This window comes from Barbus barbus (genome assembly GCF_936440315.1).
Source record: "Barbus barbus genome assembly, chromosome: 25".
Lineage (NCBI taxonomy): Eukaryota > Metazoa > Chordata > Actinopteri > Cypriniformes > Cyprinidae > Barbus > Barbus barbus.
This window is the reverse complement of record NC_136753.1, coordinates 19919257-19946761: the sequence shown is the minus strand read 5'-3', so window position 1 is coordinate 19946761 and position 27505 is coordinate 19919257. Positions and strand designations below refer to the sequence as shown.

The window sequence follows — 27505 nt, the reverse complement described above, 5'->3', positions numbered from 1 at the left end:
CTTAATTGCAAGTAGTTAGTAACAAAATGGAGACAGTTTTGTTTCTGTTTTTGTCAAGTATAACAATTATTATTTTACGTGATATATGATTTGACAATTTAGTGCAAGGAAGCACAGACGGATCAACTCTCCATCTCTATGTACAACATTTTGTTTCTCATTTTTTTGTTTTGGTGACCTAATATGAGGAGTATTTCACATATGTGTTGCCACATGGAGAACGGAAGAAAAAAAATACCGGCCAACTGGCGTATTGTACAAGTTTGTTTTCCTTTCCCTACAAAGCCAATTTTTACTTGCAATTGGCGTTTACTGAGTGTTAATTTGGAAACCCGCGCAAAACTGAATACTCGGGTACATCTCTAGTGAATGATAAAATTAATGTGCAATATGTAAATTCATATTTATGCAAATTCGATATTTTTAGCATTTGTTTGACATTTCTATTGCTTCAAATTCATACTAGCTGTACAGATCCATCTGCCCTGCACATATTCATTTTCTGCTTCACATATCTATACATAGCACTCTCTAGCACTATAATAATCTTGTTTGTATTACCCTGTAAATATTTTTTTTCTTCTGTAATCTAGCTATTTTATTTCTGTAGCGCAAGCTTTGTTTCCAATTCAAATTTCTTGTGTTGGGTGAACCTCAAACAAAACTCATTCAGATCCTAAAACAAGCATATATACATTGAAACTAAAATAATTAAGGCTGAGAGTCATCGATTTTACAAGAAATCTTCTACAGAGTATTACTGCTACAAAATCTGATCAGGGAGTTCATCCATTGGTGCACAAGCATTAAAAGAAAGCAAGATAGTGAAATACAGCAGAAAGCTTTTCTGTGATTACAATTAAACCGATTCACTGTACGCCCCTGAATGCAAGATCAAAGCAAAGCACATCAGTATGCAGAGCAGGGCACAGTATTGATTTTTGAGCTATTCCGAGGGCTCGTGTAAACACAGGATCATTTAGACTGGGGATGTCTTCCACAAAAGCACACGAGACTCCAGTTGAACCACATTGAATGCAAGCGTTATTGCTCTAGCCATGCCTGTTTAGAATCTAGAGGTCAAGAAAGATTTATGACATGCCACGCGCTTATCATCCACAACCAGAAATGGTGGCGCTTTTTTTTTATAACACGTAGCAAAATGAAGGTCAGGTAGCACCACATTATGTCTTTACAAGGGGTCTCTCCCTCCGTTGATCTTGCCCTTCCTGATGCAGCATAAATCTGATAAGCGCACCTGAAAGAATTGCTAAACAGGATTATTCCCCGATAGGCCACTATGCCCCATGCGGTCCATTCTGAGAGAGTTCACGGAGTGCCTGGAGACCTCAAGCCTGAAGGATTAAACAAATAAAAAAGACAGATATGTGGATAGTGGCTGAACGACAGCCAGGTAAGCGAAAAATTCTGAATTCATTAATATTGAACTTTGGAGTGACAAAGTGAATTTTAATACCAAATATAATGCCAAATTCCACAGCAAGCCTGAAGCATACTGTGCCTTTCACGTGGGACTTGATTTTGAACTAGAATACTTATACACCCTCACATTACTGTTCAAAGTTTGAGGTCAGTACAAAGTCTCTTATGCTCACCAAGGCTGCATTTATTTAATAACAAATACAGTAAAAATAGTATTCCAAATTACAAATAGTATACAAATTAAAATGACTAATTTTAATGTTTTAAATGTAATTCTTAGCAGCCATTACACCAGTGTTTAGTGTCCTTTTATAAAGGATTCTTTGGTGATAGAAAAAAAAGAAATAAAAATATTTTTGTAACAATGTAGGAGTCTGTTTATTTTAATCAATTAAATATGGCCTTGCTGAATGAAAGTGTAAATAAATAAATAAAATCATACTGATATAAGGACAAAAGTTTAAAACCCGAATCCTGATCCTATATTAAAGAGACCAAATGATAACATTTCTAGACTGAAATGACTGTCCATATTGACAAACCTGAGCTGACACGAATATGGTACATTCTAGACTTTATTCTCATCAAAGGGTTATATCAGAGTGACAATGATAATTTTTCACTTATTTCAAAATAATTGACACATGGGAATAAATGATGTGATGCTGGACAATTAGTTTTGAAAGAAGGACTTGCCTCAACATGTCGTATTTTATAAGCACATTATCAATTCAATATTTTCAACCATTTACCAATGTAATTAAAACATTCTAAAGGGACAGATTATTCAAAATTGAAAATCGTCTGTAACTCACACTCATCTACTCACACTCATGTTACTCATGTGCTGCGATTTGAGCCATATGATAGTTTTGTGTGGTCCACTTTTGTATGGAAAAGGTCTAAAAAAAAAAAGCAACTTATTCAAAAACTCCTTTTGTATTCCATCATAGATGCAACATGAAGACATGTAGGTGATTACAAATGTTTTAATGGCTGTAAGTAAAAGTCTCATATGAAGTGCTCTATTCAAATGTGGTACATTATAAAACACTACAAGAGGAGATTCCACATGTGTGGGAGTATTAAACTTTAAGAGTATTAAAGTAAGTAAATAAATAAAAAAATGTAGATTAATTTGAGCTCAAGAGCCCTAGATGCATAAATATAACACACTACCTTCTAAAAAGGCAGTAATATTTAGTTATTTATTTTTTAAAGGAATTAATACTTTTATTCAGCAAGGACATGTTAAATTGACAGCAAAGACATTTACAGTGTTACAAAAGATTTATAATAAAGTCTGTGCTTTTGAACTGTCCTGTCCATTCATCAAAAATTCATGAAAATAAAACAAATTATTAAGTTTTTACAAAAATATCAGACAGCACAAGTCTGTTCAACATTGCTAATAATCTATATATTTTTTCTTGGGCACCAAATCAGCATATTAATATGTTTTCTGAAGAATCATATGACACTGAAGACCAGAGTAGCCTAATGGCTGATGAAAGTTCGTTTTTTCTACCACAAGAATAAACTGCATTTTAAAATATATAAAACTAGAAGACAGTTATTTTAAATTGTAATAATATTTCACAATATTACAATTTTACTGTATTTTTAAACAAATGAAAGCAGCCTCAGTTAGCATAAAATACCTCTTTAAAAACATTAATATCATGTTTTCCATTTTGTCATTAATTAAATTATTTATTTATTATTATTAAAACAAATATTTCTTTATTAGTAAAAATAGGACAATATTTCTTTGTTGATTGACTGGATGATTAGCTAGTCAAGCAGGCTAAGAAACATTCTGAGGACACCAGAACACCAGTATCTCATGCTAAGAATCTTTCACATCTTGGCCTATAACAGCACAACCACATTTTTATGAAATAATGAACTAGAAATGAAATGACATTTCTACAAATAAAAACTAAATATAGATTAGAAAATTATTATATCCTCACTATTCCACTGCAGACCATATCCGAGGTAAACAACCTAATTATAACCACATCTCCATTCTAAGCAAGCACATGTCCATGGGCAATAACTCTCTCTCACGCTGATGCTCATTTTGGTCAAAAAGGCCTTGTGTTTGCAATAATAATCAGTATTCATGCACCATGCATGCTTGACATATGTTCTCCCATATGCTTGGAATCCACTGCAAAGATTTAGTACACAGCGTTGTAACAGTTCACAAGAAAAAAACTGACAACACTATTCCATCAAGTTTGCCAGATTAGTTTACACTGGAGATAAAAAGTGAAAGTTTCATTTGTAATGCTGAAAGAACAAAAAAGGCGAGTATCTTGATCTGCTGACAGCGGTAATTGCTTTGTTTTGTAGACACGAAAAATTAGGGATGTGAGTCTCAGAGGAAGAAGAAAAAGCAATGTCAAACTAATGACATCCAACTAATAACCTCGTTTGTTGATATGGTGAATGAGACACAGTTGGGCAGGATATCAGAGCTATAGTTATGCTCTTAAACATGATTAAGCTCTGTAACTAAGCTCATTTGGAGCTATGAAGGATGGGATCAAGAGAAGACAATTGAATGTGGACAAAGTGTCAAACTGAGATCCTCAAAAAGCTCCCAGTGAAAACATTCATTTTAAAATATTTCACTTTGGATAATTTCTCTTTTGTAAAAGTCACAACATAAAAGCACTACAGTAAGTCTAACAACCAGGAATAAGGTTATGATTATATACGGCCTGTGCTGGGCAGTAACTGATTGTAAGTAATCTAGTCAGATTTCTGAAAATAAGGATTGTAACTAAATTATATTACGTTTTAAAATGCTATTGCTATAAATGCTTTAAAATGCTATTTCCTAATCAGATTAGTTTTTAAGGATTACATGATTACATCCTATTTACACAATGGCGGTAAATTATTCATAATTTAATGATTCTTCCTAATTATTTTTTTTTTATTATTATTATTTTTCGAAATATCTAATGGGTGTTGCACCGTTTAGCCTACCATTTATCTATGTAAATAAATTAGGGGACAAAAGCACCTCTCAGTCATTTAGACCATGTATGAGAGGAATAATAATTATTACTAAAAACAGCTCATATACAGCTGTGAAATGTTTTTACATCCAGTGATCTTCACTAATTACTGATCTGGACAAAAGTCTGGACAAAAATGCTTAAAACATTACACATGCAATGTCATTGCTGTTTTCATGTTTGTTCGTGTAATGCAGGGATTCCTGATTTTTCTTGGTCAGCAAATCTCCTTTGATCGAAAATATTTACTTGGAGACCCCTGAGATATTAAGTAAATATTTCAGTGTCTTCACAACACATTCACACCATCACTTTATCAGTCACAAATATTTATATTCTTAGTGTTTAATTGTTTTGTTTTGATTTTCAAATAATTGATTCATTTTAATTTTACATATTTATGATTTCATTAATCATAGCTTTTCATCAACTCAACACCCCCCCCCCCCCCCCCCCCCCCACCCCCTGCAGTTCCTTCATTAACCCCATTTTGGGAAACCCTTGTGTAATGTACTGCTTAATATATTTGTGACCTGTACTGACAAAATGAGTCACAATGAGAACATTTTCAAAAATGAGCTATTTTTATTTTCACATTCTCCATTAAAAGATTTTTGCGTGAATACTTGAAAACTGTAATTCTGTGTATATATCTAGGGTCTTTATGTGGGCGCTTCGGGTGACAGTCAGCGCGAGAAGCGAGTTTAAATACTATTTTGATCGTTAGAGGAGGGCTTAATGAACTCATTTTTATGAAAACATCAAAATCGACAAAAATAGACATTTTTTTGCCTGTAGACTCATTTTGCCAGCACGGGTCGCATTTCATGTTGTTGATAAAGAATGGAATATATTTTCTTTTATTTTTTATTTTTTATATCAATACGTTACACAATAATTTAAAAGTAATCAAAAAGTACTCAGAATGAATTATTAAAATATTTAAATTAATTATTAAATTCCATTACTAACTACAATTTGTCATGCAATTTGTAATCAGTAACAGACTACAATTTTCAAGTAATGTACCTATAGGGTACAGAAACAGGAAATCCAATCACTTATGGTTGCACTTTCTCTAAAATACAACTTCAGTACAATCCATGTGACAAAACATCAAGGGAAACATAAATCATAACTTCAGTGTTGTGGCTTGAGCCATAAATTTATTATAATTTTTTTTTAACGAAACACACTCTATTTCAGCGAATAAATCTTGTATGAATCCCAATAGCACAAATGCTTCATAAATCTCACTTTGTGTGGAAGCTGTCTGAACTATTTGTCAGAAGGACTACCGATAAGAGACAGGTTGGTTTTCAGTGGAATCAAAAGCATGTCTGAATGTAGCTGCTATTTCAGCCAACATGCAGAGAAACACAAAAGTATTGGCAGTGAATTTGAAGAAAAGCCCACACTGCGTGTGAAGTAGGGATTGATTTTCACAGTCAGTTATAGCCATTTTTAGCGCAGTTGTAAACGTGCAAAAGAAAGGCCAAAATGTTTCAAAATCACGCAAAAAAACTAGTGACAAGCATCTGTTCTGTAAAGATCTAACATCCCCTCCTGTTTCCATTCTAGCAAATATGAAATGTGTTACACAAAGTAAAGAATAGATTTAATAGCTGTTGTGCAATGTTTTAATTGTATTCATATATAGGAGAGACTGGGGCTAATAGTCAGTCTTCACTACAAAAAAGCTGTGAAATCTAAATTAAATTCCACTATATTGTTCAGGATAAAAGGTAGAGGCAATAAGTTTTCACAATAGAACCTGCCATTCTAACAGTTTTTAAAGCTTAATTCAATCAATAAAACAATTATGAGAAATGGTTGATAAATACTATAATTAAAAAAATACAACATACAGTGCAAAAGTCGTGACACCTGACATTAACAAGAAAATACCCTTATCTCGAAATTCAATTCAGTTCCCTGCGTGACAACTAGCCTCGGTCTCCCCTGATACATGCTCATATACATTTACATCATTGCGTTTGCATACCGTAGGTATTGCTTCTTTCTGAATACACATAATCCAACCCTCCTGTGAAGAGATGTCAAAACATAATTAGCATTTATTAATTCATTGATATTCTTTGTCAAATAAGTAGTGCACCTGTTGCAAGGAATTCAAACTATCCTCTCTCAGCCAAGTCGCTCAACTAGGACAGCACAAAATTAACTAGAAATACAATTTGGAACTTGGAACAAAACAAGAACAGTGGGACGTCGAGACAGTTTATCTCAGCGATTGATACTGCCGCTACTGCAGTGGACCATGAAATTGTCATTTGTTCTGCAAACGTTGCATCAAATGAAAGTTAAGGGCTACACACTAGCAAAGGTCTAAACTCTGGCAGGGAGAGGACCCCATGGCTAATTATATCCATTCCATACAAATGGTATACCTATTAATACAGTGGTATATCTGTAAAATGGAGTATGAAAATGCATTAAGATCTGTAACGCTGAATGATACTCATTGTGGTTACTAAGAGCAGTCATGCAATACAACACATCACACACATTGTTAGTGTGTGCATTGTGTCCGTATATGTGCTAAAGAGAAAGCATTAGGGGAAGTAATGTATCCCTTTTGAGGGATTACATTTCACACACACTTTTAATAGGTATGTCTTAAAAGAATAGTTCAACCAAAAAAAAAGAAAAATAAACTCTGTTATTGTTTATTCACAATCATATTGGTCCAAGTCTGAATTACTCTATTTTGTGGAACACAAAAGGAGACATTTTGAAGAATCTACTGGTTATTCTGGATGCATCAGCCAGTTTTTGTGAACTGGATCAGCTGATTCATTTACTTTGGACTGCTCCACACACAAAGCTACAGTAAGCTTCAGAAGACTATAATAGCGCAATATAGCACACAAGACTTATGATTAGCGGTTGACAGATATGGATTTTTTTGTTGGCAATATCTTATAGAGTATGGTGGCCGATGACTGTTATATGTGAAATCATATCATTTAACTTAATTAACTATAGTAAATAACACAAGCATAATAATGACTAAAATAAAGATAAGGAATTTCTTGATTCTGTAACCCTATTGTGGCATTTTCAAAAATAATTTTTTTTTTAAACATGAATAAAAAGAAAACAATGTAACCACCAGTGCACCCTGTAATGTGTTATTCTAGTAACAGATTTCAATAACCTTAAGCCAATCACTATTTTCATGTTTTGTTCCAATAACTGTTAAATGGGATATTATAATATTCCAACAAAATTTTAAAATGCTATGCTATTTTGCCTAAATAAATCAAAAACAAAACACTAAAAAATTTAAATCAGTTGTTTTAAATGCTACAAGTGAATTACAGCATTATAATGCATCATAAATAAACGTAGATAAATAAACGTAGAATAAATAAACGTAGAACACACAACTAATTCATTATCCATTCACCACACTCACTTATTTTATTTTCTCATTTCTAATTTGCCCATACTTGACCTGTACATACATAGTCGCCTATATTATATATTATTATTGTGTATTTTTTTATTTTTTTTTGCTGCTTTGTACATTGGTCATTGGCTATTTCCTGTTATTTTGTTTCATTACCTGTGTCCTGTCCTGTTACTGTCCTTCTGTTGCACTGTGGAGCTTCTGTCACTACAACAAATTCCTTGTATGTGTAAACATACTTGGCCAATAAAGCTCATTCGGATTCTGATTCTGATTCTGATAAAAAATATATTAAGAAATGGATATTCATTTTGAGATTTACTTGTATGTTTAAGTGTTATTAAAATATTTATAAATATTTATTTTTTTAAAGATAACTAAGTGAACATTGGATGATGGTAAAGGTAATCTAAATGTAAAATTATCTGAAATGTGAATGCACAATTAAATATCTAAAACCGGGTGATATACCATATATATCCAACAATGACCAATGCAATTCCATAACATTTGTCTTTTTGTGTTACAAGAATATTAAAGTCATATGAGTTTGAAACAACATGAAGGTGAGTAAATAATGACAGAATTAAAATTTTTGGGTGAACTATCCCTTTAATACACACAGGCCCACACACACACACACACACACACACACACATACTCCCCGCTCCCCCAGAAAGAGAATATCATGGTCTGTGATTTCAGTAAGGAGCACAACAGCGAAAACACAGCGACGCCATAGATAGTGAGAGACGTTCAGAGACGGCGGAGTCAGTTGCTGCTCAGGAGGAGAGAAAATGGCAGACAACAAATAAAAGAGAGAAGTTTAGGAGGCGTATTATCAATATCCCGCCCTTCATGCAGCCCGCACTAAAGCAGAGAATGAGGAAGCCAGAGAGAAGCAGTCAGCGTTTAGGAAAGCCACTCGCCCCAGCGCTACACATGACAGTGCCCACCATAACGCCACAGTGCTCGCTCAGAGGGGTGTCAGTGCTGTACTGTGCAATGCCACAAGTTAAATAAAACACAAAGAAACACAAAGAAATCAAGTGACAAAATTAGGGCTGTCAATTTAAATAACACAATTAAAGAAACAAAAAGAATGCCCTAAAGTTGATCTCTGTTTTTACTTATGTCTAATTTTTGATTTGAATCTTTAAATGATGCAATTGATTCATTTAAGAACTGGACTGAATCGGTCTAGAGGGTTCTTGAGACTACAACCAGGGCCGGCGCTCCGCACACGCACATCACGCACTGCGCGTAGGGCACCATGTGCTTGGGGGGGGCACCAAAAAATCTGGGTCGTGAAAATATCATCACAATATAGGCTACTAGTATAAATAACAAATAAAATATTTCTAGCATGTTAATATACAAACGCAATACAAAAGTAATATAGGCCTAGACCAAATTAGTCGAGAAAAAGGTGAATCTCTGTGCCAGTCTCCCTCTGGTGCCCCCCCTTCCAGTGGTCTGTTCAATTATGCTTCAATCAATTTCAAATTTGGCCGACACCGACCTCAGACATGGCCTCGAAAAGGCACCAAGAGTCGGGGGCGGAAAAAAGAAAAAAGAAGAGACAGCGGGATGATGCTCGCGCGTCGCTTGCAGGTAAGACAATGTTTTAAATAAAAATGTTAGTTTTGTGCGTGTAGTATGCATGTCCAGGGGCGTCGGCGCGTCCGCGTCGCTAGTAGTGCAAAAGATCCGGGGCTTTAGCCCTGCATGTTGAGTCTTTTATTTTAACGGGGTCCGGGGGTTTCTCCCCCGGGAAATTTTGAAACTTGGGCTGTTAAAGATGCAGTTTGTTTGAGAAGGAAAGGAAGGCCAATCGTTGGGGTCCTCATCGTCATATTTGAATGACAAATAAAGCTAATTTTCCCCCTAGGTAGGCTATACGTTACAGATGTGTGTGCATATAGCTATTAGTGCAGAACGTTCCCTATTGTAATTTCTTCGCTTCAATATAATGCCTATCTGCCTCTTGGTAAGGTGAACTTTAGAAAAACCCTGCAACTGAACGTGATGTGATTTTGCCAAATTAGACCGCTTAGATAAAGTTTTTTCGTTGTTGTTCTATGTGGTCATTTTCAAGAGGTTCGGCCAAGGGCGACATCTGTTGGTGAAACTGAAATTAGAAAAAAAACCCCCACAATCTCAGTGTTTGTATATTTTCATATTCACAGAGTTGTCAAATTATTAGGGCTGGGAAAAGATTAATCTCGATTAATCGCATCCAAAATAAAAGTTAGTGTCTACATGATATATGTGCGTGTACTGTGTATAATTATTTTGTATATAGAAATTATATATACAAAATAATTATACAAAATTATATATACAAAATAATTATATAAATTATATACACAAAATAATTATACACAGTACACGCACATATATCATGTAGACACAAACTTTTATTTTGGATGCGATTAATCGCGATTAATCTTTTCCCAGCCCTACAAATTATGTACAGAATTATTATATTGTGCCTCATCAGACCTCTTTTAAAGGTAAAATAGAGTTTTGAATTTTAAATGTTCCAGTGACACATAGGCCTATATAAAAGACTAATGTGTGCAATATTTTTGTATGATGGTTGATGGTTCAATCAAAAATGCATTTCAGTAGAATCCCTGAATATTTTGTCTTGTATTTCTGAATGCAGGGTCAATGCTAAAATACATGCAAGGAGCAACTCAAGGCCAGGAGTATGTAGAAGTAAATTCTACTGTGCAGTTATGTATGGTTATTTGCAGTTTAAAATGTGCACTTTAAAATTCATACTTCATAAAATTCATACACTTATACTGTTATTTGCACTTTAAACTTTTTTTGCACTTTTAACTTTCTGTGTTTACATTGTTCTGTTCCAATTATTTATTTGCAGCAGTTATTTTGGAAGTAAAGAGAACCTAACTAAGAAATTCTGAATGGTAGTTATTTCTTTGGTGGTGGTGGTGGGGGGGGGGGGGGGGGGGGGGCACCGCCAAGCGTTTGTGCTTAGGGCACCCAAATGGCTAGCGCCGGCCCTGACTACAACTCAATGATTAACTGAACCAAGGACCATCTTTTTTGGAAATGTCAGTCTCATAATGTAAGCCACTCACCGATGAGCGACTTGATAGTAAGAGCATTTAGAATGAACCAAGGATTTAACTGCTATTAATGCTAACAAATAACACATACTGGATTTTAATGAATAGCATATTAAAATATACAAAAACATTTGATGTAAATAAGTAAATAAATGATCATATTTTGTATTGTAAATGCAAGTTTATATTTAGGTCCTAATTGACATTTTTTTAGGAGCTGAGTCATGGCTATACAAATCTCAGCAAACTTTGCTAAGGGATGAATTAATTGACGTATAATGTAATTTATTTGATTTAAAAATAACTGATTGACAGCCCTAGAAAAAATAAATAAATAAAGTGACGACACACAAAGCTGAACGTCAGCAGGCATCCTGGCCAATCGAGAGAAGGAGAAATTGCAATGAAGAAGAGGTCATTTTTGGTTAGTGCAGCATTTCGGATCCCTTACTGAGCTGCGTACAGCATGTGACATATACTGACCTGGACTTGAGACAGCACTAGTTGTTGTGGGTTCAATAATTGCTACAGGAAAAGAAGGGGAGAGGGAAAAGAGGACATTTATATATTATTATTTACAAAACGAAGACACAAAAGATGGGAAAAGAGAACAAAAACATGTAAAGACCGGAAAAAAGGGTGTGAAAATTTTGTGGTCAACAGGCAACAAAAGGGCCCTTTACACTGCAAAATAAAACAAATCCCTGCTGAGCTTGATCATCTTGATCAAAATGTAATGTTCAGTCTGGTTTTGTTTGGTTTTTATGTTCAGAGGGTCGGTTTCAAATCATATTATGATCGCTGATCTTTGATACTCCAAATTAGAAGCTTCTGAGCATCACTCAATTCAACGGACTGGAATGAAGCTCAGCTCAATTAACACATGAAATTAAATTTGCACCTAGCAGACAGTCATTTAATCATGACAATGTAATATAGTTTTCATATTATTAATATCATACTCTCTCAATTGCTCCAGCTCCCTTTTTGGGAAATGTTAAAAGCAGGACTTTAATGTCAATCAATTTTTAATCTCATATAGGCTCGATATTTTCCAGTGAGTTACTTAACTGATGGTAATTAAAACTTAACTGGGGGGATACGTCTAGATCTGGGGGAGATAAACTGAAACATGAATGTCTTCACATTTTCCATCTGCTGCATGTACATAAAAGTAAAATATAAAAAATGGAAAATGAATCCAACAGCCAAAGCAAATGTATTTGGACACTTAAAAAGGTCAGGCTGTCATTGCATTAGATACAAAATACTAAACCAAGTGACATCTGCAGACAAAAGTGGCTAACTTAATTTTTTCCTAGCCATTACTGTTAACCACCTGCAAGGTCATTTTTAGTAGATGTATGAATTTATTTCCCCATAAGTTCATACAAGTGCCCTTGTACAGTAGCTTCAGGTGCAGAAACACACTAAAGGTCACAAGGTTGTAAGCATAAATAACACACCTCAAATAATAATAAATTCTATTGTTAAAATATGTCATTTACTTCACTTTCCCGCAAACAATGCACAAAATGCAGCTTTAAAATTCATATGTTTTCTATTGAACCAAGAGGTGCTCTACTGGCCAAACATCTTTCCGTTATGTGAACTTGTAGATCAGCGTTCAGAGTTCACACCGAAAGGGCAAACTCTCTGCTCGTTTCTATTTCCAGTCTCCCACGTTTACATGGAAGTGAATGAAACATGATGGGATAATTCACTCAAACATGAAAAGTCTGTCTTCGCTTACTCATACTCATGTTGTCGTATGACTTTCTTTCTTCTTTCTAATGTACAATACAAAAGAAGAATGCTGGTAACCAAACAGTTTTGAGTTTTGACCAATTGAAATTGTATAGAGAAAGGAAACACAAATCACATTTCTCAAAATGTCAATCTCCTTTTATGCTGCAAAGAAAGTCATACAGGTTTGTAATGACATGAGGGTGAATAAATGACAGCATTTTCATTTTTTGGAACACAAAAGAAGATATTTATCTCTCAATTTTTTCATGCATATAATGAAAGTCATTGGGGTCCAATGTTATTTCGACAGTGTTCTTCAAAATTTATTATTTTGTGTTGTACAGAGGAAAGGAATGCATAAAAGTTTTGGAACAATGAATAAATGATGACAAAAATTTTATTTTTGAAAGAATTATCCCTTTATATCACCAGGAAATGTCCTACTGTCTCTTAATTTTGAACAGTCTATCTATTATCCATAATTTAAAACCAAGCAAACTTCCTTTTGTGAAATGCTTTATTCAAAAAGGTCCTTCCACTATTTTCCTTTAAACACAATGTACTTCTGCCCAGCTTCATCAAATTTCATGAACCTGTATCAATAAAATCACATGAACAACATATTTCTTTGAAAACATACAAGTGGTTGTGTGACAGACGCTGGTCATTTTTTTAAAGGAAAAAAAGGACTAAGGCCACAATCAAACCATCTGGACATTTATCAAAAGTATTATCCTTCCCTTTCAAAATTCATTGTGACAGTAGAGATGAACTGCACAAGAAAAAAAAAAGTCAGGATCCGTGTTTTCTCTTTTATTGTTCAAATCAACATTACAGTGACTCCGTACAGTAAGAGTGACTTTGTGATTAAGGGGTGTAATGACCTCAACAGAGGCTTCTCTCTGGTAAGCTCTTTGCTAAATTGAGAGCCCTGGAGTTGAAATCACAGCGCCTAGAGACAGTTCACATCATTACTGTTCGCAGGTTCAGGGGCAGGGTTGAGACAGTGTGTGTGAAGCCAAAACACAGACGATGTGTGTTGCAGCTTTCAGCTGCCGCTCATGCTAAGCGCACAGGCATGCAACCTGGAGCAATCATCACCACTGACAGCGCTGCACGCTTTGGGAGTAAATTGACATTTCTCTGTAAATCAGAGAAAGGGTACAAAAGCAAATTTAGCGAAGGAGGCAAAAGCAAAAGTGCTAGATTTTGTACAGATTTAATAATAATAATAAAACATTCTTATATTTATTCATGTACAGTGGGGCAAATAAGTATTTGATACACTGCCGATTTTTCAAGTTTTCCCACTTAGAAAGAATGGAGAGATCTGTAATTTTCATCGTAAGTACACCTCAACTGTGAGAGACAGAATATTAAAAGAAAAATCCAGAAAATCACTGTCATTGTATGATTTTTAAATAATTAACTTCTATTTTATCGCATTAAATAAGTATTTGATCACCTACCAACCAGCAAGAATTCTGGCTCTCACAGACCTGTTAGTTTGTCTTTAAGAAGCCCTCCTATCCTCCACTCATTACCTGTATTAATTGCACCTGTTTGAACTCCTTACCTGTATAAAAGACACCTGTTCACACACTCAATCAATAAGACTCCAACCTCTCCACTATGGGCAAGACCAAAGAGCTGTCTAAGGACACTAGGGACAAAATTGTAGACCTGCACAAGGCTGGGATGGGCTACAGGACAATAGGCAAACAGCTTGGTGAGAAGGCAACATCTGTTGGCGCAATTATTAGAAAATGGAAGAAATTAAAGATTGCTGTCAATCTCCCTCGGACTGGGGCTCCATGCAAGATCTCGCCTTGTGGAGTATCAATGATCCTGAGAAAGGTGAGGGATCAGCCTAGAACTACACGGGAGGACCTGGTCAATGACCTGAAGAGAGCTGAACAGTTACCATTAGTAACACACTACACCGTCATGGATTAAAATCCTGCAGCACGCGCAACGTCCCCCTGCTCAAGCCAGCACATGTCCAGGCCCGTCTGAAGTTTGCCAAAAACCATCTGGATGATCCAGAGGAGGCATGGGAGAAGGTCATGTGGTCAGATGAGACAAAAATATAATTTTTTTGGTATAAACTCCACTCGCCGTGTTTGGAGGAAGGAGGATGAGTACAATCCCAAGAACACCATCCCAACTGTGAAGCATGGGGGTGGAAACATCATGCTTTGGGGTGCTTTTCTGCAAAGGGGACAGGACGACTGCACCGTATTGAGGGTAGGAAGGATGGGGCCACGTATCGCGAGATTTTGGGCAATAACCTCCTTCCCTCAGTAAGAGCATTGAAGATGGGTCGTGGCTGGGTCTTCCAGCATGACAATGACCCCAAACACACAGCAAGGGTAACTAAGGAGTGGCTCCGTAAGAAGCATTTCAAGGTCCTGGAGTGGCCTAGCCAGTCTCCAGACCTGAACCCAATAGAAAATCTATGGAGGGAGCTGAAACTCTGTGTTGCCCAGCGACAGCCCCAAAACCTGAAAGATCTGGAGAAGACCTGTATGGAGGAGTGGGCCAAAATCCCTGCTGCAGTGTGTGCAAACCTGGTCAAGAACTACAGGAAACGTCTGACCTCTGTAATTGTAAACAAAGGTTTCTGTACCAAATATTAAGTTCTATTTTTCTATTGTATCAAATACTTATTTCATGCAATAAATTGGAAATTAATAAAAAATCATACAATGAGATTTTCTGGATTTTTTTTAAATATTCTGTCTCTCACAGTTGAGGTGTACCTACGATGAAAATGACAGATCTCTCCATTCTTTGTAAGTGGGAAAACTTGAAATATCGGCAGTGTATCAAATACTTATTTGCCCCACTGTATATAGATGTACATAGATGCATATATTCTTGGTTTGTTCAACTGTGGGTACTATTGGCCTATGGAATTTCAGAATGCAAACAAACTTTCACTAGTTTATCTACTTTGCTTAATGTTCAACATTGTATATACATATGACAGGAAAATTCATCAAAAGTCATTTTATTTTTCACCATCCATAAATTTCCACCACATCTCAAATCACTATTTATTCTGTATTGGAAATAGCATTTTAAATATGTTTTGCTATTTAGACAAGAAAAGGGATGGACTGATGGATACTTTTGCTATAAAATGGTTGTCTAGGCTTCACAGCCAGCATTTTGTGTTTCCTTCTGTTCACACAGTTACAATTATGTTATGCATAATTTGAGCATACCTCAAGCATTATCAAATATTTATAATGTATTGGAAATTGTATTTTAATTATTTTTGCTATTTAAACAAGAAATGGATGGATGGATATTTTTGCTAAGGTTAATTTCATAGCTAGAATTTTATGTTTCCTACAAACAATTACAGTGATTTTATGCATAATTTAAGCACACCACTGTTGTCTCCTTGATACAGCAAGAAAGCACATTAACTTTAATTTTGTGAAAATTCATATAAATCAATTTAAGACATATTTAAATGGTTTATGATTACATTTTGGTTAGAATATTATAGTTCTATTTATGTTGAATATTTTCTTTTTTCATGGTTTCATTGAAAGATGTTTTAATTGTGACCTTCATATAAGTCTAAGAAAAGCTCTGCAAAAAATCTGCCAGTTATAATAAAAATCAACTCCTGGTTAAAAAAAAACGATACAACCTATAACTGGAAAAAGACCAATATGTTCAGGCAAAGATAAATAAAATCAAGAAATTAATTTCTTCCTTAAAATTCATAAATCTTTAGTAGGGATACTTTAGGATGGGTACAAATCCTTGGCGTTTTTAATGATAAATATTTATGTTTTTCATACTTACCAAATTTGGCCTACATTGCAATCTTAGTTGAGAATCTAAATTCTGCTAAAACTATGGTTCTTCTAAAACAAAGATCATGTTACTCATCATAGTCATAGTTTTTGATGATCTTCATGCAGCTCTAAGAAGGTTTCTTCTCCCTCTGTTAATATCAGATGAACAACGCAATGTGATTTGTGAAATTTCTTTCCATGTGGAGCTCTCAGCCTTTATATTACAGTATTGCATGACGTGTAATATTCAGGCACTGTATAGAGAAATTGAGTAGCCTGCATTGCATCCACGTAAAAGCAGATAGATGTGTACATTGGATGACCTCTGTTCTCACTTGCAAGGAAAAAAAACATCATCATGGTGGGAGGAATTGCATTTCATTCTATAATAACATCTAATTTTTTCCCTTTTCTCTTTACAAAGAAATGAACATCCAGCTTCTATACAATTCACAGAAAGGTAAATTACCAAGATACGAGTGGAGTGCTATCTGATGTGCATTGTTATACCACCCTGAGACTGTGAGATTCGAATTAAAAACGAGACTACGAGCTGCGCTTGAATTCATTTATTTTACGCCAGCCCCTTAACGATGGATTTTAAAACTTGAAGGTCAAAATGAATTATTTGAAGGGGCTAATTTTCTCTAATCTTCAGAAGCACAATGCACAGTACTGATGAAGAAAAACTTTTGCCGCATCCTTGAACGGCTAAACCTTCTATCTTTCATGCATGGTCAGAAAAGGATTGCCTATTTCTCCAGGCGGTTTTAACCACCGTCTCCATTAATGATTGGACAGGAGGTGTTTTATAGCCAAAACAGACTCTCTGCATCACAAACACCTTATTTTTCAAGGACCTGCTCGCTGCACATTCAGCAAACAAACGGAAAGGCGGCACCCTTTAAGACGTCAAAATGATGACTGTTGTAATACAAGATAAAAGTCAATGAGAAAGATAAATGTCAGTCCATCTGTTCGGCTGTCCTTTTCAGCGCTGGACTGAATTTGATTAGAGCGTCAAAACCACTGCAAATGAAGACAACAAAATGCAACCTCAACATGAAAATGCAGTATAATACCAATCTCTCATATAGCATGAGCATCAAAAGAACAGCAACGAAATGGGTTAATGTAATAGCATTTCCAATCTCAGCCTCAGACAGCACGTCCACAGATCACTTTGTTTGCCGACTGTCTGATGCATAAGCACAAAAAGCTGGAGAGCACTTTCTCAGTCTGGCAAGCTCTAATCTGATTGGCTGGTTTTATGCAGCTTCTGGGACTACGGGCACAAAGTCGAGTTTACACGGCTGATACAATAAGCGCTTTTCAGTAAGATCAAATCACCGGATTTGCAGAAGTTTGCAAAGTCACTGGCATCAAATTTGAAAGATATTCCAGAGTTTTGTTTGAGGCACTCAGAAGCAAGTAAACTTGATATCCATGAGTATAACTGTATGTCTGTAAAATAATCATTGCTTATATTTGGCCAGGTTGATCGCATTATTTACATCCATTTTTAGCTTTTCTGTTTAATTTTTTTAACTATTACGGAGACTGACGCAAACAATGGTTAACCCTGAAAGAAACAGAACGTGGCTAGTCTCTTTAAATGCCAGTCATACATCTATATCGGCGGTTCTTCAGAAGAGTTGCAGTGTGGACCAGATTTTACAAGGCTATGCAAAACTACATTATCTTATCTGGAACTTTGTTTGAATTGTGTTTGGAAGAAGTGAAAACCCATAGCACATATACCAGCCAATCAGATTCATAATTCATGGGCACTTAACACAGCACTTAAATGTATCAGCATAAATTGTGCACAGTCTGTATTTGGCAGTTCTTTACAGTGCAAGTAGAGGTGCTTGGGGGGGAAGGTAACCTGATATATGATTGATGGAGAAATAAGAATAGGATCAGGAGGGCTGGCTGAACGGCTAGATGAATGCATGAGTTTCCCAGCCTGGAGAAAAACGATATTCATGAGAATAAATTGACATCATATCTTCTGTTCTAGTTCACCTTCCATTTCATCCCTCCTTATATGCCTCCACCTCGTGACTCAGACAGGGTCACAGTATGGTAACCACGACAACAACATCCGGCACAACTCAGTAAGAGCGGTAAAGAAAACCAGGACAAGAAGAAATGGCAAGATATGAAAAGATGTCACTGAGGTTATGATTGATAGGCATGGCAAATGATCAAGGTCTCCATTAGCCTGCAGAAGATGTGGAGGCTTTATCAAGGGAGGCTGAAAGTTTCTTCGGGCTATGAGTGTTTCTAGTCTGTTTTAGTCATACTCCAATGACAGGTTGGAGGAGATTATTCGGCAAAGCCTACACTGTGCTATAAGCAAAAATGAGGGGGGAAAGATAGCTTGGATTACAGAGCAGACAAAATCTGCCAATTAAGGACAACTAAATCTTTGCTCCTCAGCGTTGCGCCTTATAGTCAGGACAGCAAAATGTAGAAGAAAGAGTTGCGGAAAATCTCAGGCAGGAAAACACACCAGATACGGAAAATAGCAGGTTTGCGATGTACCTTGGTACAACGTGCGAGACACATTTACCTCCTCGCACATACAAACTTGTTCATGCTATGCAAGGCATAAAAATAGAAAGCTAGGTTGTTAACACATTTACATTTCACTGTTTCTATAAAAAATATGCTGAAATTAGCAATATGCATAATGTGAAAATCCTCACATGCACACTTTTTAGATCAAAACAGCAAATTCAAAGATAAGTATCAGTTGTCTATCTAGATTAACCCTCATGAATGAAAATTAAAGGACATGTTGGCCCCCTTTACACTTGGAACTTACATCAGAGGTTGCATAAACAAACAAATTTCCATCGTTCATCGAATTTGTAAAACACGGATAATTCAAAACGCTCACAGATTAAAATAAGTCATTTGGTCTATTGCGTTTCGCTGCTTTAGAAACATTCCCACAGTAAAGGATGCTAATAAGGATTAGAAGTGAAGAAAAGGGTGGAAAATAAAGTTTTAAAGCGCCCACGTGAAAACAGACCGGGAGAGAGACGAGAGTGAGGATTTGAGGAGAGAAATGAGAGATTTCAAGTGTAGTGCAGTGGAACAATTCATGGGATATTGTTCATTAAATTGGGTGACCAGATCCTAAAACCACAGTGTAAAACAGAATAAAAAAGACAGCAAACCACAACACAGGTGCCTGGTAAGCCAAAAAGAGCTTTTGCCCCAGAAGTTCTTGAAATAAAGTATTGTTATATTAAAAACAACCTCAAACCACTGTCCCTGGCCATATTTGAATGTGGTTTCAGTGATCCGATCACAATGTGCCCTGTGGTTAAATGCTATCCGATTGTGATCCGACCACCGAAAACGCACTTTAATGCCAGGTGCAAAAAGGGCCAATAGTCCAATCAAACGTGATGACAGTGAGTAATGGAGAAAGAGCCACGTAAATGTCAAGTCACTCTAATTCGTACCACATGTGCAACGCATCACCCATTTTTCTCAATACAACATTAAAAGGACTTTAAAAAAACAACCATTTGTTAAATTCACCTTTGCCCAATGCCTGCAGATTTTCGTCTTCAAAAAGAGCCTTTTCAGTGAACTAGTGTTCACAGACAATGGTCAGGAAGGTTTTAGTAATTAAACAAAAGAGATACACTAACTGCCAGACATTTGTTCCCTCACAAAACCGTTTGTCACTTTTGGGAATGTGTGCTCACTGAAGAAAAAATATAAAATAAGAAATACAGTACAACTGCAATATTGTATGATGCTGAGAAATTTGTGGTTGTTTGTCAATTAAAGCGCAAATAATTATTTGCCACAGCTGTACACTATACACTAAAATCAGCATTTTGTGAGATTTTTTCCATTATAGTCAATTACTAGTATTGCTAAACTCATTCTTGAGAGTTAATATCTTTCACATTAATGAATTCCCATTGAGACGTTGAGGAAAACAAAGACTGAGTGTGTTGCTTTGACATGCATTTTTTTATATCTACAGAAGATAATCTGTCTTTGACTATTGCAACCAATGCCATTAGCTATATTGAGGTCATTTGGAAATTGGTAAGGCTTAAATAATGCACTTTTAAACATGTGGTTCGATCTCTGAGTGTATCTGACTGTAACGTCATTAGCAGAGTGCATGCCAACGCCAACGTTTCATGAAAGTGCACTTTTTCTTAATGAAAATTTAATCTCTTAAGCATAATGTCAGTTAACATTCTAATTCTGCTGTTAAGAATTACATTCAAAAATGTACTTTATATGAAGCATAAAACAATGAGAAATAAAGCATTCAGGCCAATGAGGACCTAATGGCGTTTAGACTCATGCACCAGCTCTCTTTTAGCAGTAATACTGGAGCAGTGTAGATAACAACACTAAAAACACCTGTTTTGAGGGTTCGTTTTAGACAGAGCTTACCAAAAAAGTTAAAATTCTGTCAATGTTTACCCATCCTCGCATTGTTCAAAACATTTTTCATCAGTGGAATACAAAAGATATTCTGAAGCATGTTTAAGTGTTTTGTACATACAAAGAAAGTTACACTGGATCCAACACTGGAGTTGGACATTTTCTACTTTTTCAAAATATCTTCTTGTGTTCCACAGAATAAAGAAATGCATACAGGTTTGAAACGACATGAGGTGAATAAATGATGACCAATTTTTGGGTTTTGGGTGAACTTGGGTGAAAAAAGTCAAATCCCCCTTTTGTCCAAAAACACTGAATTTGACATTCAAGTAAAGAATAATGGCCTTTACCCCTTTACATTCACCTTGTCACAGAAGACCTTTAATGGAAGCTCATGCCATTAAAGAGCATTTCACTATGCTAAATACCCTTTGTAGACGCCAAAGCACTCAATCACCTTGATGTTGGCAGACGTACAGTACAATAAATGACCCAGGTTGGTTCCATGGGGAAAAGTACTTAATTCTGCATCTACAGCTTTCGGCTGGGGATACTGTATGTCTGGGATGAAGAGTCAACAAAACAAATGTGTGGGAATAATCTAAGAAACACTTTCAATCAATACAAGGTATAAAATATGAGGGCGGGATAAAAATAGAACGAAATGATAGGTTTCTCCATGCTGAAGAGAAAATCAAACACTGCACTTTGATTAGTACTCCACACCTTGTCTCTGAGGTTGAAGTCCTCCATTAAATATTAATGTGTCCCTGAATCCACCTTTGCTTCATCAATACTTATTGACCAATATTATAACAGCAATTTAGTCCCAGGCAACAATGACCAGCTCTTGCATTTGCAATCTCTACAGATGTGGAGATGTGTGTGTTGTGGAGGAATTGCTTGCCATTTCTCATTAGGAGCACAGTAGGGTAGGTTTCCTTTTCATTAGCGATGAGGAAAATAAGAGGTACCGAGTAACTCTGGTGGGAGGAGAAGATGCAGCTTTCTGGTCTATTCTGGGTTTCTCGCATCACAGACTGTCGGTCTTCAGTAGAACGTGAAAGATACTGGAATTTTTCATCTCAGCTGGGCCTTTGATATGCTTCATTTAAAAGCAGGGGACTCAACATTTCCATCTGCCACTTTTAAGACTATCACTATTTTGTGTTGTTGTTGACGTTGTTTTTTTTCTTCATTTATTTATCTTGTTAGCCCACTTACTTTTATTATTGACTCAGCGGCCAGTGAATCAGAAAAACACTAAGCACTTCAAACAGACTGCTCAAAGAAATTGCATCTCATTTTAAGAGCTCTTTGAAAATGCTTCACAGAATATTCAGGCTCCAAAACAATGACCTATTTGAGTAGCATCTTCTCTCATTTCCTCTGCAACATATGCATTGAAGATGGGGGAAAACACTGCATTTTCTCAGAGGAGCTCTGCGATGACTGTAACAGCATATGTGAAAAAGCAACTACTGTACCAGCACAACACGAGTTAGCCAGGGGAGAGTAATGCTTGTTACTTACGAATCAGAGGCACACTGGCGTTGGCTGTTCCCAACCTGTTGACGGCCACACAGGTGTAGTTGCCATAGCGATCCTGTGTCATGTTCTTCACTGTGAGAATTGATCTGGAGCTGAGGTTCTTGATGTCTATTCCTTGGCCCATGTTAATCCTGAAAATAGGACCATGAGTTGACATGACACGTCAAGCAGTGACACCTGCTGCAGTGTGGCATGCTATAAATCCATTCATCAAAAAGTATTCTTAGCAACACTTCTCATTTATACATGCAGAGAGGCTACATGGAATTTCAGAATCTATTTGAGAATATATATATATATATATATATATATATATATATTATATACTTTTATTCAGCAAGTACAGCATGCATTACTTATTTTTTTACAGCAAAGTCTTTTACATAGTTACAAAAGATTTATGAAAGATTTGGGAAAAAATGTATCAATGTTTCCACAAACTTTTCAACATCGATAAAAATAAATGTTTCTTGAGCACCAAATAAACTAATTTGTATGATTTTTGAAGGATCATGTGACACTAAAGACTGGAGTAATGGCTGCTGAAAAGTCAGCTTTGCATTTACAGAAGGAATAAATTGAACTTTAAATAACATTAAAATAGAAAACAGTTATTTTGAATTGTAACAGTGTTTTACATTTCTACTGTTTTTATTCTATTATTGATAAATGCAGCCTTTGCAAGCAAAATACAAAAACAAAAAACAAAACAAAGAAAAACAGTAAGCTAAATGAAAAATGGCTTCTCTTCTCCAGTGTATAAATATAAGTCTATATTTTCATATATAAAGTGATGAATTGAACAAATTTAAATTTTTGAATTATATACGCCAAGATATAAACCATTTGCCTATTCTCATTTGTTTAATTTGATATTTTCTACTTTTTTTTGTTTCATAATTTTTTCTACTGCTTTTTGTGGAGGTCACACTATTTTACTATTTGACTGAACTATTATTATCTGGATAACAGTTATTTACTTATTTTTTTTATTTTAGGAAAGATACATGCCTAGTTTATGACAGAATTGATGATCAGTGTTTCAATAACATCTGCTAAAGTAAATAACTTTTTTTTCTCCCAGTTTGGAACCCCAAACATAAAGACAATAAAGTTCGAACATAAGGGTTAAACATGAATAATTCCCGCAAAGTAAAGGAATTACCACCAAATAAATGTGAAAACTATTCAAAGATATGGACAAATATTAACAGTAATAATGTTTCTCTGAGGTGTCACACTGTTGTGGAGGATGATAACGCACTAATGTTTTGGAGACACATTAATGTTTCTTACACCAAAAGATGGCAGGTAGATATATGGTAGTATGTGAGTTATGAAGGAAAATGTAAAAAATTTTACAATTGTCCCTGGTCCTGAGGGAATAGCCAAAGGGAAAATCAGAAGCAGAACAATTTGCACATGGCTTGTAGCTTTGTCAAGGTCTAAAGTTCAGCTGCAGTTGCTCAAGAGTCCTGACTTCGGGTCATCCGTGTTACTCTCACAGGTAAAGTGATGTGCTGACCTTTTGTCCCCTAACTCTCAAGTAGCTTGTCTCCTGCTGACACTTGCTTAAATAAGAACAAAAACTTTTCTTAAAACAAAAGACCACTGCTACCACTGTATCTTAGTGTTATAGGCCATTATACACAAAAAAATTTAAATAATCTATTCAGAATCACCTTGCTTATACATTATAACATTCTGTTCAGCCTCTGTTATTAGCAAGCAACTGGAAAACATAATGTTTTTTGGGAGAAGCAATTTAACAAGTGCTTTCCATTGCAAAAAATATCTAATAGGGAGACCCAACTATCTTTAGATTTACAAAAAATTGACATATATTTAGCTCAAGAAATAGATTATTATAAATTCCATGATTATTTTATCTTTTAAAAGCAAAACTAGTACATGATTCTGCATCATTCCTGTTGGTTTCTCTTTCACTATTGTTTCCTGCTGTTAGCTCAGCACTGAGTCGGCACATTCAGACAAATACAGTAAAACAGAGAGTTTAGCAACAATGCTCAATGTAAAGCCTTAGATTAAGCAGAGTACACACCCAATGCCAATAAGCCTCCTTTGCAATTTGAATAAATTGAGTGAAGCCTATAATTACAATTAGCACAGTGTGAACTGCTGATTCAGATCGTACTCAGCAAGAGTGGGTAAATGACGGGTAATGGGGTAATTTGGTATTTAAATTCAAGAACCACTACTTGAGTCAACGCTGATTGGTGCGAAGACTTGGAATGCTCTTTACTAGTGATGAGGTTATACAAACATACAATTAAAATGCAGAGGTAAGATAGTAAGACAGATCATCCTAACATACACAGGTTTGCATGCATTTCAACTTTATTGTAAGTGTATAAAAATGGTGCAATTAGAAGTAGACTTGAGTATACCTCTGATTTATTTTCTTATTTTATCACATTCCATAACACTTCATTAAGTTGGCTATTTTTAAACATAATCAAATGTTGTTAACAGTTTTTTAAAAAACCTACACTAGAGCTTCTAGAGCTAGAAATATGTCCGTAGGTAATGTCAGCCTAAAGTGTGCTCTCTATTTTTAGTTTTTAATAAAACTTTATTCAATTTTACAAATACTTCATGGAATTTTTAATGAAATTCTGAAAATCTCTTACTGACATAATGAAAGAAGGTTTGGTATTGGAAATGTAGAAACCTAAAAATAATATATACACATCTAGAAAAAACAATTCTGGTGCACAGCCACAAATGAATGTTCACAGAAAATAACAAAAAAACCCTAAAAACCAAAAAACACTGAAATCCCCAGAAAGGGGTCGAAATGTTGTCAAAAAATTGGAACAACTAGCAGTGAGCCAGTGTTTTTTTATTGTGTTGACAGTGATGAATTTGCACATTGGCATTCTTTCTTGCATTCATTTGCATATTGAATTGTGATCGGTCTTATCTCTCTTACATCTACTTAACCATCTGTAGCCAACTTTACACTGCAAAGAGTGAAAGCCACATTATGTGCTGATACTTGTACACAGCTGACAGAAAACTAGAAGCGTACTGAGTGCCATGACAATGGCAGAGTTAAAGATGGATCTGACGTTTCATTTCCACACAACCGAAGCAGCCCTAAAACTATTCCTTGTCTTGCAAACACTAGTCTTTCCTTCTAGAAAGTCACCATTTTAGCACTTTTTTGGGCACTAAAAATTGTCCCTCCCCGAAAGACATAATGTGTTTAAACCGATGCTTAAAATAATACATAATGCTGACTGATCAATTAGGACATGTTTTTGTGCTCCATTGACTCAGATGGTACATTTTGCTTCAAAGCTCTTTTAGAAAGTTAGAGTATTTTGCCAGAAGTGTATGACTTTAATTAAAAGTTAAAAATGGTTAAGTTTCAAAAGTGATTTTCATGAGCTTACGCTGTGCCAAGAGTCACTATCTTTTGAAATTAAGACTCTTTAATAAGACACTTTGTAATATTTGATAAGCTGCAGATCCATAGCTATTAAACTAATACTACTAAAAACTGTAATACAGCTTTAGATCAACGTTCAGCGATTAAACCTTAGGCGAAATTCTCAAAAACTGCTGTACAGTTTGATTGTACTGTAATTATTCAGCGGATTCAACAAAGGCAGTGACCGCAAATGAATACTGATCAAAATATAGAATTTTTTCCGCAAGCACACTTGCCACAAAAAGTGGCCTCGACCGACGTTAACCTTCTCTGTGGTGAGCATTCTGGATCGCAAATAAACTCACTTCACATGCATAATGTATGATAAATGATCACTGTACAGCTAAGCTAATGAAATGAAGGCTTTTATCATTTATCACTCTTGGTTTTACCTTTTCTCTCCCTTGTACCACTCAAAGACTGGAGAGGGGACAGCTGCTGCCTCACATCTCAGCAGGGCAATCTGACCGGGTCGGACCCCGTGACTTCTCATCTCATGGATTGCTGGAGGAACTACAGAAAGAAAATAAAAACCAATGTGATTTAGGGAAAGAGTGAACACACGTAACAAGCTAACTCAAATAAACTAACCCTCCGAGCCAGAGAGGGAAAATCCTTCTAAAACGCAAAGTTTTCATTCACAGTCGTGTGAATGAGGCAGAAATGAATTAGCAACTAGATTCAGAGTGGTCAACACGTGTAAATCTTATGGGTGCAATGCTGAGAAATACCATTCATCCCAAGGGTTGGAGAAATGAAATGAACTGCTCAGTGATAAATTGTTTAATGGCTGTTCAAAGGCTGGGGAGCTGAGGAAGGTTCTCTGAATATGTGCATGTAAAATGAGGGCCCTTTCATGTTCACAAATGCACTGTAAATCTCTCTAGCGGTGTCAGTGAGAGAGCTTGAACTACAGGCTGAATTTTTATTTTCCAGCTCGTCAAAAAGCAACAATCCTTTCTCAATGGGAAAAAATAAATGTTTATCATACATAAATCTTCATTGTATATTATTTCTTATAGCAGGAGTAAACAGAGTAAGCTACTAGAATGGCATGCTTTCAAATACAAAATGACATATAGAAAAAGGCTATGAAAGAAATAACACTGTACTTAATATACACACAAATAAAGCAGGCATGTACAGAATACTAAGTTGAACACGATATATATATAAAAAAAAAATATCAGAAAATAACTCCCTTCAAGCAGGTGATCCACTTATGTCTTTCTAGCTAGCGTTAAATTACTTGCTGTCTGAATTTGAGTGGGGGACATTTATATTCCAGGCAACTCGTTCTTTGAAAATCACCTGCAAGTTATTGAGGTCTGTGTTCAGACTATTTTTTCCTCATTGAATTTTGGACATTCTTTTCTATAACCCCACAGTTGAAGGTATGAAGTTCTCCAGGCCTTCAATGTAATACATTTCATGTTATCTGAGGGCTGAAAAGAAATTTCCACCATTGTGGTGAGAACAGT

The 27505-nt window shown here is 35.6% G+C and overlaps 1 protein-coding gene across 3 annotated transcripts in view; it reads right to left on the bottom strand.

The window, feature by feature from the left end:
• LOC306845363 (neuronal growth regulator 1-like) overlaps nucleotides 1–27505 on the bottom strand; it is a 112701-nt gene that overhangs the window by 22833 nt on the left and 62363 nt on the right. Inside the window, exons 5-8 of one of the 3 annotated variants that reach the window (XM_079378120.1) lie at nucleotides 26417–26537; nucleotides 22550–22698; nucleotides 11499–11540; nucleotides 6484–6525 (exon numbers count right to left, since the gene is read on the bottom strand). In XM_079378120.1, coding sequence (XP_079234246.1) covers nucleotides 6484–6525; nucleotides 11499–11540; nucleotides 22550–22698; nucleotides 26417–26537 — 354 coding nt within the window. The remainder of the gene's footprint in view (nucleotides 1–6483; nucleotides 6526–11498; nucleotides 11541–22549; nucleotides 22699–26416; nucleotides 26538–27505) is intronic. The other 2 variants (XM_079378121.1, XM_079378122.1) reach the window with 2 other exon arrangements.